Source organism: Phalacrocorax carbo, chromosome 8 (genome assembly GCF_963921805.1).
Source record: "Phalacrocorax carbo chromosome 8, bPhaCar2.1, whole genome shotgun sequence".
NCBI lineage: Eukaryota > Metazoa > Chordata > Aves > Suliformes > Phalacrocoracidae > Phalacrocorax > Phalacrocorax carbo.
In genome coordinates, this window is record NC_087520.1 from 7,158,153 (window position 1) to 7,176,244 (window position 18,092).

General features: G+C 58.2%; 2 protein-coding genes across 3 annotated transcripts in view; both read left to right on the forward strand.

The window, feature by feature from the left end:
• Positions 1 to 10,160, forward strand: part of SYNPO (synaptopodin) — a 23,154-nt gene extending 12,994 nt beyond the window's left edge. For both annotated transcript variants that reach the window (XM_064458487.1, XM_064458488.1), the window contains exons 3-4: positions 4,660 to 6,554; positions 7,852 to 10,160. In XM_064458487.1, coding sequence (XP_064314557.1) covers positions 4,660 to 6,554; positions 7,852 to 8,631 — 2,675 coding nt within the window. In that variant the 3' untranslated portion in view covers positions 8,632 to 10,160. The remainder of the gene's footprint in view (positions 1 to 4,659; positions 6,555 to 7,851) is intronic.
• Positions 10,161 to 10,653: 493 nt separating this feature from the next.
• Positions 10,654 to 17,844, forward strand: MYOZ3 (myozenin 3). Its single transcript, XM_064458489.1, has 7 exons — positions 10,654 to 10,767; positions 11,696 to 11,782; positions 12,164 to 12,327; positions 12,599 to 12,673; positions 12,775 to 12,922; positions 13,214 to 13,385; positions 16,275 to 17,844. The coding sequence occupies exons 2-7, from the start codon at positions 11,752 to 11,754 to the stop codon at positions 16,435 to 16,437; spliced, it is 753 nt and encodes a 250-aa protein (XP_064314559.1). The 5' UTR covers positions 10,654 to 10,767; positions 11,696 to 11,751; the 3' UTR covers positions 16,438 to 17,844.
• Positions 17,845 to 18,092: the final 248 nt, after the last annotated feature.

An 18,092-nucleotide genomic window follows, 5' to 3' on the forward strand; every position in this document is an offset into this window, starting at 1 on the left:
GATTTTATATATGGGGTATAGGAGGGCCGGGAGCTGGGAACGAGGCAGAAAATTGTTGTATTTTTATCCCTGTTTGAATCATATCTGTTTCTAGCTAACTTGACTGCCTGTCTGTGCTACCCTTCTTGTTTTCCTAGCAGCAGATTATTTGGGGTAACTCTGGGAGCCAGAGGGAAGTGCAGGCTTAAATGTGTGCAAGTTAGTGTGCACTGCAAAAAATCCTGCACAGCTGTAGCTGGGGCAAAAGGCCAGTTGGCTTCTCTGCAAAAAACCTGCTTACATTTCCTCGGCGTCCAAAGCCCTCAATGTTTGGGTGAAAACACTGGATTCCTCTGCCCCATCAGTGCCCGGCTGTAGATGTGCGTTTGGGTTCGTGGCAGGGAGGTGACATGACAGCGGCAGAGATGGGGTTTGTCTCGGCTTAGTTCTTGGTTTTGCTGGTGGGATTTTGCCAATGAAATGCACCATTTGGGTTGACCCACAGCAGCCCAAGAAATGTTTGGAAAGGGGGAAAAACACCTGTTGGCTATGGGTGGAGGCTGCTGCGCTCTGCAAAGGTGGATTTGGGGTTTCTGATCCATGTTCTGCCTGGCCCTGGATGGCCCTGGACAGCCCTGGGTTGGTGGGTGGTCTGGTGGACATCCTGAGCATCCTCCTGTGAGCTGGCCATGGTGGGCTGCAGCGTTGGGATGGCCAAACATCCAAACCAGGAGCAGGCTAGGGATAGATTTTGGAGTCACCTGCCAGCCTTGAGTCCAAGATTTCACATGGCCTGTTGCATCACACTGGCTCCACTGGGACTCTAATACCTCTTGGCTTCTTCGTACAAGGACTTCTCACCGTCACGCCCAGTGCTCGCAACCCCCCAAACCTGCAAGGTGGCAGCTTCCAAGTCGCTGGTTTTCTTCATCTGACATCCCAGCCACATCAAGATCAGAAACGGAATCTTACAGCTCAGATTGCCCTGGGCTGTCTCCCGTCCCTGCGATTTGGGGCTAAATCCTCATCTCATTCCAGCTTTTGGAGTCGATGGCAGGGCAGGGCAGGCCATGCGCAGGGTCTGATACATCCTTCACCATCAATTTGGGTCAGATGGTGGCTCCAGCCTTTGGTGGCTGGACTTCAGACATGATGTGCCGAGGGGACCCATCCTTTGCATGGAAAGCTGAGCTGGAAGGAATTTTTTTTCCCCATCTGGCCAGTGGGGGAGAGCACAAAAATGCCTTTCATCACCCTCGTCATCCTCACTCTGGAGGAGAGAGCATAGTACGTGCTGCGGGAAGGATGAGTGACAGCTCAGTAAGAAGCTGTTAAGCCCTGCACTTGGGGGATGTTGCTAGAAGTAACCCCTGGAGCAATGGGAAACCTATGGAGCAAGTGCCTATATAAATATATAGATAGACATCTATAGGTTGCTCTGTCTGGAGCTGATGTGCATTGTACCGAAATAGCACTTGGGGGCTGTTGGCCAGCTGCTCATATGTGCTGGGAGTCCAGCGATCCTGTGAGGCACATGGAGCATCTCCTTCTCCGGCATCCTTGGAGAGCAGGCCTGGGGGCTGCCAGGGGACCCCCCAATGCAGGGACACGGCAGCAAGGAGGGCTGGCGGGGCTGGATTCATTGTTCTTGGAAGAAGCAGGGACATTTGGAGAGGGGAGACGTTTCCTTCCCAAAGAGGAGCGTGGTGGTGAGCCAGTGCACGGTGTGGGAAGGAAGGAAGGAAGAGTGGAAGAGCGTGAGATGAGCTGGTCACCCTTCAGATTTTGGACTGGACTCCTGTTAATGGGCGGTAGCCAATTTCCAGTGCTGCGCAAGCCCCAGGCGCCCTCAACCGTGCATAGTTTTTCTTTTGTCTCCTCCCCACGCTAGTCAGGCTGCCTTTGGCCCTGCAACCCTCCTACTCCTCCCCAGCACCTGGATGTTTTCAGCACATTGAGCTCCTTCTCACCTGCCTGGGGCTGGGGGGAAGTACCCAGCCAGAGCCCACCCAAGGGTCCCTGGTTGGCAGGGAGGGGCAGGGAAGGATGAGGGGATGTTCCCTGTGGCTGGGAGGGGAGCAAGGGGTGCAGGACCTGCCCCAGGTGATGGGGGTCCCTCCGGCCACCATGGCACATGGCTAAAGGCTCTCACGTCAGGTCATAACTCATCCTACGTCTCAGACTGGAGGGGAAGAGGGAGGGAGGTGGTCCCTGCCCTTTGGCTGGGGATGTGATGTCACCCTGGGTTGAGTGATGATGATCCACATTTGCAGCAGTGCCTGCAGAGCTGGGTTTCAGGGCAACCTGTCCGTCCGTCTGTCTGCTGGGCTGTGTGCAGCTGTGCAAGCAGGGCGATGTACAGGGTTGTTCTCTGCAATTTCCTCTGGCCTGCCGGAGGCTTTGGTGCTCTCCATCTGTGTGATAAAAATTGGATGTGAAGTGCAGTTATTACTGCTCCCCATCCCCATTAGTATCCTGAGGGATTCATTTCCAGTGAGCTTGGGTGGAGCGGCTGGGAATGGCAGGTACCAGGTGGGCAGGGGCAGAGGGAGTGCTGGAAGCACGTAGGGAATGGGGGCTGCAAGGCACTGATGGGAGCAGATGCCAGGTGGGGGATTTGGGGGGGGGGTGTCCCACCTGGAGGGATACCTGTGCCCGAAGTGGTGGCAAGGGGTTGGGATACCTGGGGGCAAAATCCTGGGGGGCAAATCCCAACGCTGGTCCCGGCTACACAGGAGTGTATCCAGTGGCTAGTCCAAGCAGGAATGGGCTGGCCAAGAGCTGAGTCATCCCTCCAGTGCAGAGGAGATCCCCCAAGGCCCCTTGGTTGCTGTTAAAAGGCAGTAGCAAGAGCGAGAGGCTGTGAAATGGCTCTGCTGAGAGCTCGGCTTCTTAGGCGGCCTCGGCCTCTGAGGAAGTGGGGATGCTCAGCTTGGAGCATGAATTTCACAGACATCTGGAGCCTGTGGGTTATTTCTCAATGGCTCCTTGGCCGTATTTCTCCTCTGTTTCAGAGATAAAGGCAGTGAGGGTGACCCCATGGAGCGGGAGCTGCGGTGCTGGCCGCCCTCCAGCCAGCCCGGCCGGAGGAAACTGCGGCCCCGCTCTGTGCTGCCGCCAAAGCAAATAGAAATGGGGCGTTAAACAATGCCGGGCGCTAACTGGGGAAGATGTTGGCCGCCGGCGTCGCTGCTGCGGACGGGCTCCTCGTTTCCAGGAGAGAGTTTCCACCGGCATCTCTGCCTTCTCTCCCCTGTGCCTGGCCCAAACCTTCCTGCTGGGCAGTCCAACCTCCTCCTCCTCCTCTTTGGCCCCTCCAGCTAGGCAAGGCCATCCTGCACACCTTGGTGGTGCTGGGGCCAGGGCAGGGACTTGCTGGGTTCTGAAGGGGGTGGGAGGGATGAAGGGTGAGGAAGAGGAGATGCCCAGCTTGCAGCAGCCCTCCTGCTTAACCGTGGGCTTGCTGGAAGAATTTGGCTTAGTCATTCATCCCTTCCCTCACTGGTAGGCTGAGCCACTGCTGAAAATATCCTGGAAGGCTCCCAAGCGGCACAGAAGGCAAGAAAATGAGAAACACATGAAGGAAGGGCTGGGAAGGGAAAGGGAGCGGGTGCTCTTGGCGCCTGGAGGAGTGGGGCTTGGGGCAGGCGGCCCTGACCACCCACCTCCCTGCTGAGGCCAGAGTGGGGACACCCCATCACAGCCATCCTGGCAGCGCCTGTGGGAACAGGTTGCACCCTTGAGGGGTGCTGGGCTGATGCTGATGCTCTGTACCAGTGTCTGTCCCCAAGCAGTGGCCTCAGCAGGGCCGGGGACGCTGCCTTTCCCATGGGCACTTCAGAGTGTGCTTGTAGGAAATCACTCACCCTGAGAAAATGTGTTCCCAGCAGCTCCACATCCTTTTGCCTTTGGGAAGGGCTGGTGCCTTGACCTTTTGGCCAGCACGCAAGAAGCTCAGTGGCACTCTGGCCACTGAGCTTGTAGCACTTTGCTTTTAGCACTTGCGTAGGTTCCCAAGGCATGAGGTTGGTGCCTTGCTGCAGGCTATGTCTGTGTCCGGCGGATCTGGATCTGCACAGCGTCTGTCGGCTGCTGCCATCTCGTGTTGCTGCATAAATCAGTCCCCAGACGGGGCTGGCCACTGGCTTTTCCATGCGGTCATGGCGAGCTCGCATCTCCCCGCTGATGCTGGGTTTGCTTTCCTGCCCACTCAGGGCTGACCATGCTGGGATTTGGGGCGAGGGGCTGGAGACACACACTGGCCCCTTTCCTGCCCGCTGCCTCTTCAAGCTGGGGGCCAAAACCTTGTGAGCTGCAACCTGAGAGCTGCTGAAGCCCTTGGAGGAATTCCTTTCCTATATGGTCACTGTGGTGGGACAGGAGGAAAGGTCTTGAGTGCCACTGAGTGTCCCCTGGACTTTGCTGTCTGTCCCCCTGGTCTGCAGTGCTGCAGCTCAGCATCTTGGCAGGGGCTATGCTGGGTCCTCATCACCCCTGGGCTACAATATCCCCCCAGTGTACCCCAGACCCAGAGCATCCCTCCTGCCTTCCCCCAGCTGCCAGGGAAGGGGTTGGGATGCTGAGGGATACCAGGAGGAAGGGTTGCCAGACCTGGCTGGGGTGGGCTGGGATCCCATGTTCCTGCTGAGCCCCCCTAACCCCCTTCTCCCCTCTGCCCAGGTCTCTCCCGCAGTGCCAGCCTCTCTGAGAAGGAGCTGAAGGAGGCGAAGGCGCGGAGCCGGAGGATTGCGGCGCAGCTCACCACGGCGCCTGGCCCCAGCTCCAAGGGCGTCCTGCTCTTCAACCGTCGCAAGCAGCGCGTTGACGGGCTTGCTGGGGCTGGGCATGGCGGGGGACTGCCACTGAGCCCCACTCCCTGGCCTCGGCAAGCAGTCATGGAAGGGGGCGAGGGGCAGGGGACAAAGCTGGAGTCCAGCCAGCCCGGCACCACGGGAGAGCTGCGGGCGAACACGTCCCCGTTCCAGGAGCCACCTGCCGAAGTCCAGCAGGTCCCGCTTAGCATCTACCTGAAGGAGAACATGGCATCGTCTGCCACCAATGGCGTGCAAGAGCGAGCTTCTGGTGGGATGGAGAACGGGGCTGGTGGGCTTAGGGATGCGGGAGCCCCTGTGAGGCCGAGCATGGTGGCTCTTGCCCTGCCGCAGAACCCCGAGGAGGGGAAGAATGGCGAGGTGCCTGGTGAGGTGCCCAGCGCACCAGCGGGGACGGCCACGGGGGCGGCATCCCCAGCCAGCCCCGAGCAAAATGGGGCGCAGGGCCGGCAGTACTTTGAAGTCCATCTCACCTTGGCCAAGCCCAAGCCTGTGAAGAACCGGACAGCCAGACCCTTCGGCACTCAGGTGTCCCCTGCCAGTGGCCAGCCCGCAGAGGGACCTCCCACTGCTGAGCTGCCCCCGCCACCCACCTATGTGGAGACCTTGAGCAGCCCCCCACCGCTCACCCGTGTCCGCTCACCCCCCGCCTACTCAGCCCTGTATCCTCCCCGGGAGCAGAAGATGCTGCCAGGTCCCACCCTGAGCTGTGGGGTGAGCGGCCCGAACCCCCTGCCCAAAACAGGGATCCTGGAGGAGTCAGCTGCCCGGAGAGCCAGCAAAAAGTCCATGTTCACCTTTGTCGAAAAGCCAAAGCTGGGCCCCAACCCCGATCTGCTGGACCTGGTCCAGAGCGTGGACAGCAGGAAGAAGCAGAAGGAGCAGGGGGAGGCCGGTGCCGAGGATGAGCCCTTTGCCCTTGGGGCTGAAGCTGCCAACTTTGTCCCCAGCAGCGCAGCCAGGGGTGGACAGCACCTCCCGCCTGCTGATGATGCTCCAGCATGGTCCTCCTGCCTCAAGTCCCCCACCATCCAGCCCAAGCCGAAGCCGCAGCCCAGCCACAACCTCAGTGAAGCGAGAGGGAAGGGGGCTGAGCTCTTTGCCCGTCGGCAGTCCAGGATGGAGAAATTCATCATCGAGGCTCCCTCGCAGCCTGAGCTGCTGCGGTCCCCATCGCCCACCATGTCCCTGCCTCCCTCCTGGAAATATGATGCCAATGCTTGCCTGTCGCCCATGGTCTCCAGACACCCCTCCAAGAGTCCCTCCAGGTCCTCCAACACCCCCCCGGCATCTTTGTACGGCAGCAAACTGGTAGAGAATGAGGTCTCCCAGAAGGAGCTAGAGATCTCCAAGCACCAGCCCTACCAGCTCCAGTCTTCACTCTTCATCCTCTCCCCATCCAAGGGACCAGCGAGGTCCATGCCCCGGGAGATGCCTCCACCCAGACCCTCTCTTCCTGATGCCTATCCCTACTCCCAGCAAACCTCCTGCCTGACCTCACCATTGCCTCCTTCCCCTGTTTGGCATCCCCCTGCTGTGCCCAGTGCTGGCCAGACCACCTCCAGCCCCTTCCTTGGCACTGCTGGGGTGCTGCCCCTGACTCATGGCAGCCATGCTGGTCCCGGAGCCCCGACTGATGTGCTGCTGGCCTCCCCATCCCGCCTGCTGCCGCCCCGAGTGAAGGGGGGCTTCCAGGCGCCACGGCCCTCCTACTCCACCAGGAACGCCGGCATCGAGCCGCAGGTGTGGAAACCTTCTTTTTACTACAAGTAGCAGTGGTGGAGAGAAAAACATGGGGGTTTTAGGCTCCCCTTTGCCGGCCAAGTCCTCCCTAACTGCTCAGGGTCGAGCCAAAAGCTGAACCATCCATGAAAAAGGGGGAGAAAAGAAAATGAAATAGAAAAAAGAGTAGCTAGGAGGCTGCAGTGCTGGAACTGTGGGTGATACAGATGCTGCCAAGCCCCTGGTGTAACAGGAGCCAAGGGGTCCAGGGGAGGCGGCAGGAGTAAGGGGCACAGAGCCCATGGGATCCCAAAGAGCCGTTGGGAGCCTGCCGGGACTGCTGGCACTTTCTCTCTTTCTTTTGCCTGGTGACTGTATGGAGCATCATGTCTCTGGCTCCGTCCTTTCCTCACCTCCTGCCTTTCCAGCTTCCGTAGCCAGCAGCTGCTGGCTCTGCCCGCTCACCTGCAGCCCTTCTGTTCTGCTGGCTCCTATCGGCCTGCTACCAAAGCAAATCCGGAGGGGACACACCACCTTTCTGCCTCACTGTGCCTGCTCCTGTCTCATTTGCTGCTCCTTCAGGATCTGTCCTCGTTCGCTTCCATGCCACGGAGGGGAGCCACATCCCTGGGGGAACAGTGGAGCCCCAGGGTGCTGGGGACACTGCAGGGTCCCTGTCCCTCCCTACACTTGGTGCTGGAGCTGGGGACAGGCAGTGCTCCTTGGCATGGCCAGGAGCGAGGGATGTGCTGGGCAGGGCCAGCTCAGCGATGCTTAGCCCGATGCTTGTCAACCAGCTGTGCCTCTGCCTGTCCCTTGCTCCTGCTGCTCTCCCCACGGTAACAAGTTGCCTTTCGACTGTGCTTTTATTTCTCCTGGTTTTTCTTTTTTTTTCTCCCCTCTTTCTGAATACATTCTCTGCGCTGTCAGACCTGGGTCTTCTCTTTCCTGCCAGCTGGGGAATGGCTGCTGGGCGATGGATACCTGGGGCAGCACAGGGGGGTCTCCGTGCATCGCCCGGAAGGAGGCTTTAAGAAGCTGCAGGTAGTGAGAGGTCCTGGGTCATATTTTGGGCAAGGATGATTACTTGCAGGCTCAGCCTGCCCCAACCTGCTTGGCTGGTGAGGGGGTGCAAAGGCAAATGCATTTTTGGGGAGCTCTGCAAGAGGTGCAATGCACAAGGGTGCATCCCCGGTTCCCACAGGGCTGAGCCAGCATGGACTCTGCCCTGACACCAGTTCTGCCCCTGACCATCTGCTCTGACCCCTTCATCCCACTGAGTGGTGCTGGCACTAACCTGTTCTCTGTCCCCCTCCAGGAAAGGCGGCTGTCCCTCCCCGCCTCGCCCACCTGGACGCCCCGGCTGGCGCGGTGTCCGGGCAGCCTGGATGGCTGGGCCAGCCCAGCCTCGGTGCCCGAGCTGGATGAGGGACCCCCCACGTCCCCTCCATGGAGCGAGAGGTCCCTGTCCCCGCTGCGGCAGGACGCCGACCCCCGGGCCAGCCGGCAGATGCAAGCGCGGCTCGCCAGGAACATCATCAATGCTGCCCGGAGGAAGAGCTCCTCTCCCAAAGCTGTGGGGCCGGAGGGCTCCCGCCCCTTCACCCCCATCCCCGCCGGCCCCCCAAGCCTGCCCCAGTCTCCCCGGCCGGCATGGCTGGAGAGCACCAGAGCCCCGGCGCCACAGGCTGCCGGCAGCATGCCGGGGAGCCTGGGCAGCCCCTTGCCCATGCACAAGAGCCCCCTGCGATCACCTCGGGCAGACGGCCCCCAATTTTGTGCCTCCCCCGGGATGCCCCGAGCCATCTGGGCAGAAGGTCGCCGGCTCCTGCTGCCACCTAGTGTGTCCTCCTGCCTCGTCCCCGGGCTGTCCCCCAGCCCCAAGAGCCCCCTGCCATCCCCCGTGGTGGGCGGGCGGTCCCCAGCCAAGCGCTGCACTTCCCGGTCCCCGACGGACTCGGACGTCTCCCTCGACTCCGAAGACTCGGGGGCGAAAAGCCCGGGCATTCACAGTTTCAACCTCTGCCCCCGGGGCTGGACCGGCAGTCTGCGGCTGAAGCCAGGGGGGCTGCCCTCGGGGGCCCCCTGCACCTCCTAGACAAGCCAGCCCCGGCCAGGCCACCCTCTCCCCGGTCCCGCCAACCCGGGCAATGCCACCCGCTGGGAACACTCCAACACTTGGGGCTGAGTTCCCCAAAAACCGGCGTCCCTGCTCCATGGCAGAGCTGTTGCAGCCCCTCGGCATGCCGGTGGGGTCAGGTGCCTCCCGCCTGCCCGCCATCCCATGGCCCTGCTCTATTTTTACCACCCTAACCTTTCGGGGCAGGACTGCATGGTCAGCAGGCGGAGCGGGCAGTGGGGGGGGAGCCAGACCCTGGCACGGCCCCCTCCCTCCGCAGCCCTGCACCACGGAGCAGGGATTGGGGTGGGCTCAGTGGTCCCCTGCGAGTCCCCTGTCCCCAGCACCAGGGTGTCACAAAGCCCAGCACCCCACAGCTCTGCTTTCCTGGGTGGCACAGCCAGTGCCGCTGCCCGTGGGGTCACGGCACACCCAGCATGGGTGGGCAGTGCAGAGTGGGTGCCATGACCAGAACAACCTCTCCCAGCTTCTCCCAGCCTCCAGATCTGGCTAGTTTCAATTGAAACCAGATCCGGGGGAGGAAAAGATAATTTTTTTATTCCAGCTCCCAGCCCCCTAGTTCTTCACTGTTGTGTTTTTTTTAAACTTTTGACCCCTTCTCAAAGAAGTTCCCCAAATCCTTCCCCAGTGACCAAAAAGAGAGCCAAAGTTATTTATTGCCATGTCAAGGATACCATTTATAGGTACCCTTCCAGCTTGCCCAGGCAAAGTGGGACAGTCCCATCCTGTACCCTGTCCCATCCCCATCCCCAACCTCACCCCATCCCTGTCCCCACCCCTGCAGGACGGAGGGACACAGAGGGGACTAGCAGGTGATGCAGCAGCCAGGGTGGGTGGGATGCGGTGGGGGGACCGTGGGGGTCAGAAGGAAGTGATACAGGTTGCAGAAAGTTTGAAGGAGGTGTCGGTGCAGGAGGCGATGCTGAGAGTGTCTCGGGGACGAGCCAGTGTTCCCGTGGGGAGCCCTGCAGGGGGCTGGGAGCTGGCAGGCAGAGGCCCTCTGTGGGCAGCAGTGTCAGAGGGAGGCTCAGGGAGGAGAGGTGATGGGAAAGGGAGTGCCTCAGTGTGGACACAGTTACGTGTCAGTTACGTGACAGAGCCTGGGGAGAGCATTGGGTGCCCAGGAGGGCACTTGTCCCCACCCAGGGGTGGACAGGAGCCAGTTGGGGTGCCAGGAGATGTTACAGCAGTGACCGCAGCCACCCACCCAGGGGACACAGCCTTGGTGCTGTTAAGACCAGCACTGAGAAAGGAAGATGCATTTGGGCTGCCAGGGCTCTAGCATGTTCCCCTTTTGGGGAGCCCCTGTCCCTTTCCCTGGGACATGCTGTCGCAGCCAGCCCATCCCTGTCCCTGCCCTCTGGGGTCCCCTTGTCCTGCAGCCTGCCCTTTCCAGGACATAGCCCCCCCTCACTCCACCAGCCACCACGACCTGCCTTCGCCACACAGTTGTATACCCAGCTGAGAAATAAACTGCTGTTATCCCAGTCAGCCTGGCCTGCCTGGCTCCAATCCGTCCCCAAGGTGGCCTGGGCGCACATGGCACATGGCCATCTCCTGCTGCTGCTGCATGACCACCATCCCAGTCCCCAAGGGTCAGCCCTGCTCCATGGGGGGGATGGGGGGAGGGTGGGAGGTGATGGTGTGTGTTTGACAGGATTCCAGTCCCCAAGGGTCAGCCCAGCTCCCTGTGGGGGTGACAGCATTCCAGTCCTCAAGGATCAGCCCTGCTCCATACAGGGGAGACAGCATCCCAGTCCCCAAGGGTCACCCCTGTTCCCTATGGGGGTGACAGCATCCCAGTTCTCAAGGATCAGCTCTGCTCCCTATGGGGGTGACAGTGTCCCAGTCCCCAAGGGTCAGCCCTGCTCCACCCCCTTTCTCAGCCAGAAATAACTGCTGTCCCGCGGCTGGACCTTGGCATCTGGGCTGGAGCCCAGCACGGGTCGGGGCGAGCGGCAGGGAGCCCAGGGGTGCCGTGGGGGACCAGCCGGGGTCACCGAGCGCTTGTGGCTGCAGCTTGGCTTTGTCCTCATCCCCAGCTCAGCAGGAGAACATCTTCGGTCCCCAGGGTCTGGGGCGTCCCCTGGCCAGGTAGGGGAGAAGAGGTCCCATGCTGGGGTCAGCGGGTGGGTGCACGGGGCTTGGGGATGTCCCATCCTTGGTGGTGGGGATGTGGCCACCATGGGGGTTGGGGTGTGATCTCCCCAGACGGGTGTTGAGGGAAGGATGGGGCACAGGTCCCATGCTTGCCGTGCAGATGGTTAATGTTGAACTCAGAGCTGGCAGGGAGCTGTGTGCCAGGCAGCCACGGCTGTGGCCTGTGGGACCCCCATCTCTCCAGGGCTCTTAGGGGAGCTGCACAGCATCAGCCTGAGCTGAGGGACACCAGATGCACCAAAGAGGGCCAAGCCACCATCCCATTCCTCACACTCACTGAGCCAAACACCCTGGCTGCACGGGAGGGTGCTGCTGTGGGTGGGCAGCCTGGGGAGGGCTCAGACCAGGGCTGGTCTCCAGCCACCTCCCCATGAAGAAACAACCCAGACCAGCAGTCCCGTGCCCTGTCTTGCCACTGGCCAGACTTGCCAGCTTCCCAGAAGGGTCAGGGTTGTGGCTCCTGCACCCTTAGGGTCAGCAGCTGAAAATAGCTCTGCTGAGGCCGTTGTTGGTGGGGGGGCAGCCAGGGCTCGTGCCCACCCGGCACTGGTGGGTGCTGCTCTGAGGGGGCTCAGATATGAGGATAATGCAGACAAGGATAGACCTGGGGACATTTTCTGCCCTAAAGAAAGACAGAGAGAAGATGACAAGCAGAACTGAGGGGTGGCATGCTTTGGAGGTTCCCCTACATCCATAGAAGGGAATGGAGAGTAGCGTGAGGATGATGCTGGCCAGGGGAGGTGTTCAGGGATGATGCTATCTGGGGGAGATGCTCAGCTGAAGCCTGGCCTCTCCCCATGGTATGTCTGGGCTGATGCATCCCCACGCTTGGTGTCACCCCAGGGCTGCCTCTCTCTTCCAGCTGGGCAGGATCCGTCCCCCTCCTGCAGAGCTGCCCCAGGAGCTTGGCAGCAAGTGATGACCATCATGAGACCAGGCCCTGAGGATGGTAAGTGGGGCTGGGGCTGCTGCCAGTCCCAGGGCAGTGCTGCCCCCACTGCCGAGGGGCCAGACCCAGCTCTGGTTGAAGCCACTGGCCCCAGTCCACAGAGTCTCTGTGCCTGCTTTCTTGGTCCCTTCTTGCACTAGAGCCCCAAGAGGTGGCAATCGTGTGCTGAAGGCTGAAGGGGTCCATGCATGGGGACAGAAGAGGCTGTTTGAGCCTCTGGAGCTGAGCTAACTCCCTGACAATTCCCCCCACCAAGGAAATGCCAGTCGCATGGCCGAGCCACATGACAGGGACCCCAGCAAGGGGACATGCGGTCCTTGTGCTGGGCATGGGGGTCCCCAGTGCTGCAGCAGCCTCAGTGGTGGCTGTGCTCTACCCCAGCCTCCCCAGCACCCCGGCTGGACCTGGGCAAGAAGGTGAGCACGCCGCAGGACCTGATGATTGAGGAGCTCTCCCTGCGGAACAACCGTGGCTCCCAGCTCTTCCAGCAGCGCCAGAGGCGGATGCAGCGCTTCATCTTTGAGCATCCCAGTGGCTACAAGGAGGTGGGTCTCCCTCTCATCCCCTGGCTCTGAGTGGGACAGCCCTTCCCTGGCTCTCACAGCCTTTGCAGGGGAGCAATTCCTTGTGGGACTGGGGGTCTCTCTGCATGGGTGGCCATGCTCAGCTGCCCGCTACGCCAAGATGAAGGGAGAGCAGGGATGGCTTTGTGGGCTGGGCATGGAGATGGGCAAGCATCAGGTTCAGCACACACCGAAGACCAAGAGTGCTGGTTCCCCCCCTGCACCCACTAACCCTTCTCCTCGCCTCCTGCAGCTCCCAGGGTTGGGGGCAGGTGGCTCACACCACACTGAGAAAGGTGACCCAGAGGGAACAGCGAACGAGTGGATGGTGAGTAGGTGGAAGAAGGTCCAAAGTGCTTTTGACAGCTTCCTGAGTCCCAACTGGGGCAGGGGGAGCTCACCGTGCCCCTCTGACTGTCCCCTCTGCAGGCAGGGGAGGACGCCGGGGGTCAGCAGAGTTATCACTCCGAGCTCCACGTGGCAGCACTGCCCCAGGGTGGCCCCCCTGAAGTGCCCAAGAAGACAGAGAAAGTCTTGCAGATGAGCAAAGTCCTCAACCCCGATGCTCTGGCCCCAGGTAAATGCCACCTACACCCCAAAGCTGACACCATTATAATCTTGGTAAAGTGGGGCTGGAGGCAGCGAGCTGCTGCCTGCTGATGGGTCCTCCCCAAAACCTCCCCCAAAGTTTTTATATGTATAAATATATAACATATATTTATGTTATATATGCAGGCCTGCTCCCAACAGCAGGTCCTCTGTGGCCATGCAAAGGCAGGGCTGTTCCCAGCCCCCTTTCCCCTGCTTGGGATGTTGCTCCAGCCTGGCTGTAGCTGCAGCAGCCCATGCCATCTCTCCCCCCATGCAGGATACTCGGGCCCCCTCAAAGAAGTCCCCCCAGAGAAGTTCAACATCACTGCCATCCCCAAGGGCTACCGCTCCCCATGGCAGGACCTCCTCGGTGACAAGGACAACACTGTGCATGGCGAGAACCAGCCACCCATGAGACCTGCTCCATGGGACTTCAGGAGCTTCAACCGGTAATGCTGGCCGAAGTACAGGCACCACCAGCCTGTCCATCCCCTAGCCAAGCCCTTCAGCCTCAATAAGCACCTACCATTCTGCCAGGGAATGGTCCATGCACTCTTTATACACCACCGGGGAGCAGCAAGGGCTCAGGTTGCTCTTTTGCTCAGGAGCTCCTCTGTGGCTCCTCTGCAAAGGTCCCTGCCTCCAGCAGCTCCCCAGACCTTGTCTCAGCTCCACCACCAGGCTTGCACAGCCTTAAGCAGCTTGGTCTCATGGGGTAACCTCAGGGATGACAACTGAAATTTGGGAGGACTAATTGTAACGCATGTGGTCCTGGAGAAGGAATTGCTGCTGTTCCCAGCTGAGCTCGGCTCTGGGCTGGGTGGAAGAACGGCACAGACAGTGCCAAGTCTCTCTCCTAATTTCCTTAAGGTATCCAAGCAGCTGCTGGAAGCGGTGGGGGTATAAGGTTAATCTTCTCACAAGGTGCTAAGAGGTCACCAGATTCCTTCCAAACACCTGCTTCAGATTGATGTCTCCAGGCCCGTTTCTGGTGGCTCAGCCTGATCAGCTCCATGCCCTGCACCTCCTGAGCACCTCCAAATTATACTGGGGTCAAGGTCAGGAGTAGACACCACCAAGGAAAATCTCCATTGTGGAAAGGTGTTTGGTGGGGATTCAGGAGATGGAGATCTAGTGGTAGCAAAGCCCCAGCAGCCCAAGGTAAAATAATGAGAACTGAACTAGTAAGCTGAACATCATCCCAGAGAATCTGCAAACCGAGGTCCTGGCTCTCCTCCTCACTGAAAGCCTCTTCCATGAGGATGAAAGTACATGAGCCTTGGTGGCTTGGCCAAAGTCACCTTCCAGTAAGCAAGCTCCCACTGGAGCTCCCTACTGGGACACACCGGTGCCCCCCATCAGACCATCTGCCATGGTGCTGGGCCTCTGCAGATGGCAGCTTTCCTAAGCTTGCCCAGGGTTGGGTTTGAGTCATGGGGGAGGCGACTGCTGCACTTTGACCGCTTGGCAGAAGGGGCTGGGGGGAACTACGGCCCCTCTGCATGGGAACCATGTCCCAAAGGGCAGAGATCAGCCTGGCCGCCGGCAGAGCTGAGGTGATGCTGCCGCCCTCCCTTTGCTGCTCTCCGCTCCCTCAGCCCCAGGGCTTTGCCGTGAGGCCCGGTGAGGTGAACAGCACAGAGGTGCTGCACACTCAGCCCCTCTGTGTATCCCCTTCCACACCAGTGAAAGCGTGGCAGCGCACTGGTTTGCACTGGAGTGGAGCTGAGGGAGATGAGGTTAACAGAAGGGACAAGAGCCCATGGGCAGCCATGGGCAAGTGTGGAGAAGCAAAGGGGCTGCATTAGCTATTCCCTCAGGGTCTCCTTCCCAGTTACGCAGCCATCTTGAGCCTTCCTGGAGCAGTAACGTCCAAGGAGGTGCCGTATGGGGAGAACAAGGAGCGGCTGCAGAAACTTGGCTCTTTTCTTTCAACTTTTAGCCATGTTCCTGCCTCAGTATTTATTTATGGACAGGGCCTGAAGCAAGGGCATGTTTCTGAATAATGCTTTACCCTGTACCATTTCTCCCCTCTCACACGCTGCCTTTCTATTTAAAGTCTTGAACTGTTATTTAATACAGATGGATGCTAATTTAACATCAAGCCTCTCGCCACCTCCTCTAATTCTTCACTGAGGCATGAAGATTCAGAGAGCCAATCTGCTTTTAACTGGGCTTTTCATGATCTTCCAAGCTGCTGGTTTTTAAATCACTTCTCAGTTCATCAAATACCAAAGTGCAGAAAAACAACCTTTTTGGAGCAAATCAGCTAGTGAGAAGCCAGTGGTCTTGCCTAAGGCTAGGTGAATCCCAGCACAGCTCACGTGGGTCACAGGGCAAGGGCAAATTCACCATCTCAACAGCAATGGCATTAAAGCAGACTGATTTATTCCCAATTTTAAACAGTCAGGCTGTGATGCAAAGACCTGTGGCCACCTTGTTAAGGTGTGATGCCTTAAGGGAGAGTGAAAACCAAGCTCTGAAAACGACTGTCTTTTCCCAAAAGGGAGAAAGTTTCTGGAACAAACCTCTCTCATTTACCTTTCCCGCCTTATTTCTCCCTAGGACACTGTTGCAAAACAGTGCCACGTTACTCATGTTCAAGCAGCGCTTCCCAAAGCAAACATTCCCAGCTATGCCTCATTGATAGCTCAGCCTCCATGTGCTGCTCCAAAACCAACATTCCTGGCTTTTCAGGGGCGGGCACTCTCTTCCCCGGTCCCTTTCCACATTTCTAACAGAAAGGGATGACAGCTCTTGCCCCCGCACGGCTCCTCCTGTTAGTCATAGTTCAAGCGAAGCTGTCCCAAAAGGCAGATTGGAACCAGGGCCAAGAGAAAGACATTTGCCTGCACATGTGTTAGAGCAATCAGGAGGCAGCACTATCAGCCTCAGCCCTCTGCAGAACACATTAGCTGCAGACGAGTCACTTTCTAAAGATCAGCGGGTTTGAAATCATCACCTGCTCTCTTAATCTAACCTCTTTCACACACAAAACATCTCTACTGCTGTTGGCAGAGCCCATCAAAAGAGACTGTGGTAAAGGTAGGAACACGCTTCCTCCCTTCCCCTGCACAAGACAGGCACCAAACCCCACTCTCCGGGCCTGCCAAAGCTTGATTTGAGGTTGACTCTGCACAGGAGAAGCACCTCGCTGGCCTAGCAGAGGCTCTAACACCATCCTGGGGAGGAAGAGGAGGGTTCCCATTTGCTACAGGCATTGCTAGGTTCCTGCTGGGCTCAGAGTGAGCCCATCCAGACCTGCTTTTTCCATCACATTTACCACACGCACAATTTTTCCTCATGACGTGCTAAGTCTGCTTATCCTCGTGCCACAGGACTCCCACCCCATTTGACAGAACACTGGTCAGCGACCTGTTCTCTGCGCCCGCCGTGGAGCTGGATAACCTGAGCATTCTGGAGGTGATTTCCCACAGACCCAACTTCAACAGAGTGCCACAAGGTTGGATGCGGATTCTGCCAGAGAGTGACGAGCTGTAGCACACGCGCTCCCTTCCCCATTGCCACGGATGCTTTTATCGCTAGACTCAAACATACTTTGCACAGTAGGGGCGAGCGGAGTAAGTATTCTTCGTGAAAGCTAAGCTAGAGGTCTCAGGTTGTTATCTTCTTCCATGGGATTTGAACAAGCTCAAGTCTGGGACCATTTTGAATTCCCCTCATACCAGGCATTGCCACAAGGGTGCTTAGTGCTAAGCCAACCGGGCAAGTTCTCATCGTCAATGCAAGCAGATGCCCGTAAGCTCCTGTACAAAACATCCCATACAGCCTGTCCTCTTCCCCGCCTCATGGAAAATGGCAGGACCGCCAGCTACAACACACCAAGCTGTCTTGCTGCTTCTTCACCAACACACAAGGCCTGCTCCGACAGCTGGTGCCTTTGCAGAGAAATTCCATCTTTGGGACAGCTCTGCATCTGTCATTCCGGTCACGATGGCAAGAGGAGGTGATAATTGAAGAATACCAGCAAAAAAAGTTACTGGGGGCATTGGCATGTTAAAAGCAATTACCTTGGGCTTGGCTGGACAACAAAAACAAACAAGGGACTGGGCATCTGCCTGTTTATCGACAGACGTACAGCACAGCCAGGATAGATGGGAGGGGAACACTGAGAGTTGGAAACTGGTGCCCGTTTTCCACAAGCTACTGGCTAGCACTTGGCAGCTATCACTTTCCCCTTCCTACTGCTATTTGCATGCCTTGCTTAAACATCTAAGCCCTTTGATCGACCTACGCCACATTTGCTTCATATAGTTGTTCAGTAAGGATCAGGCCCTGCCTGGACCAGCTGCACTGCAAAATTGCACCAATCTGAAAGACACTGCCAGGGCATTCTGGCAACTTCACCGTCAGCGGGAAGGAAAGGCAGCGCAGCCGTGACTCCAGAGCAAGCACGGGCTTCTGCATGAACGCGTACATCAGCAGTGAGGATTCAACAAATGTTTTCAGCAGTGACACACAGCGGGACACGCAGCTCACAGCAGCCTAGAGGGCAGTCATCAGAACATCTGGAAAACCCTGCTCACAGAAGTCTCTAACTTAATACAGGCTTTCTACAACTGCTTTTGTCAGGTTCTTAATGTTACCCTTATTTAGTCTTGCAAAGGCAGGAGCATCAGGATAAAAGTTTCTCTTTCCACCACTGTGGTTAAACTGGGCAAGTAAATTCTGTGGTAAAAACGCAGTTAACAGCTGCCTCACTTGTGAAGTGTATTTGTAATGCTGTGCAGACAAATCCCACACAGGGATTCTGCTGCCACAACACATCGTTCAGGCAGGAAACTTTCATTGCTCTGTTCGTCCCACAGAAGCAGGAGGGGACAAGCAAATGGGAAAAAAAAAAAGGTCCATTCCTTAAACATTAAACATTTACGATGCACAGCTGCTGTCCCCTCCAAAGCCCTCTCTCTTTGTCCGTCAGCTGAAGGATCCATGTACCCCTGTGGACCTGGCTGCAAATAATGAATAAATTGCGATAACGTAAAGCCTGCTTGCAGTCGAGATCTGCCTGCGTGGAGCTCACGGGCCCTGACAGCAGCGGCAAACGCTGCAGCCCTCCCCGACCCACCATCAGGCCTCTGCCTGTTCTCCAACACTGCCCTGGGGTGGCTCTTACCTGATGAAAACTAATGACC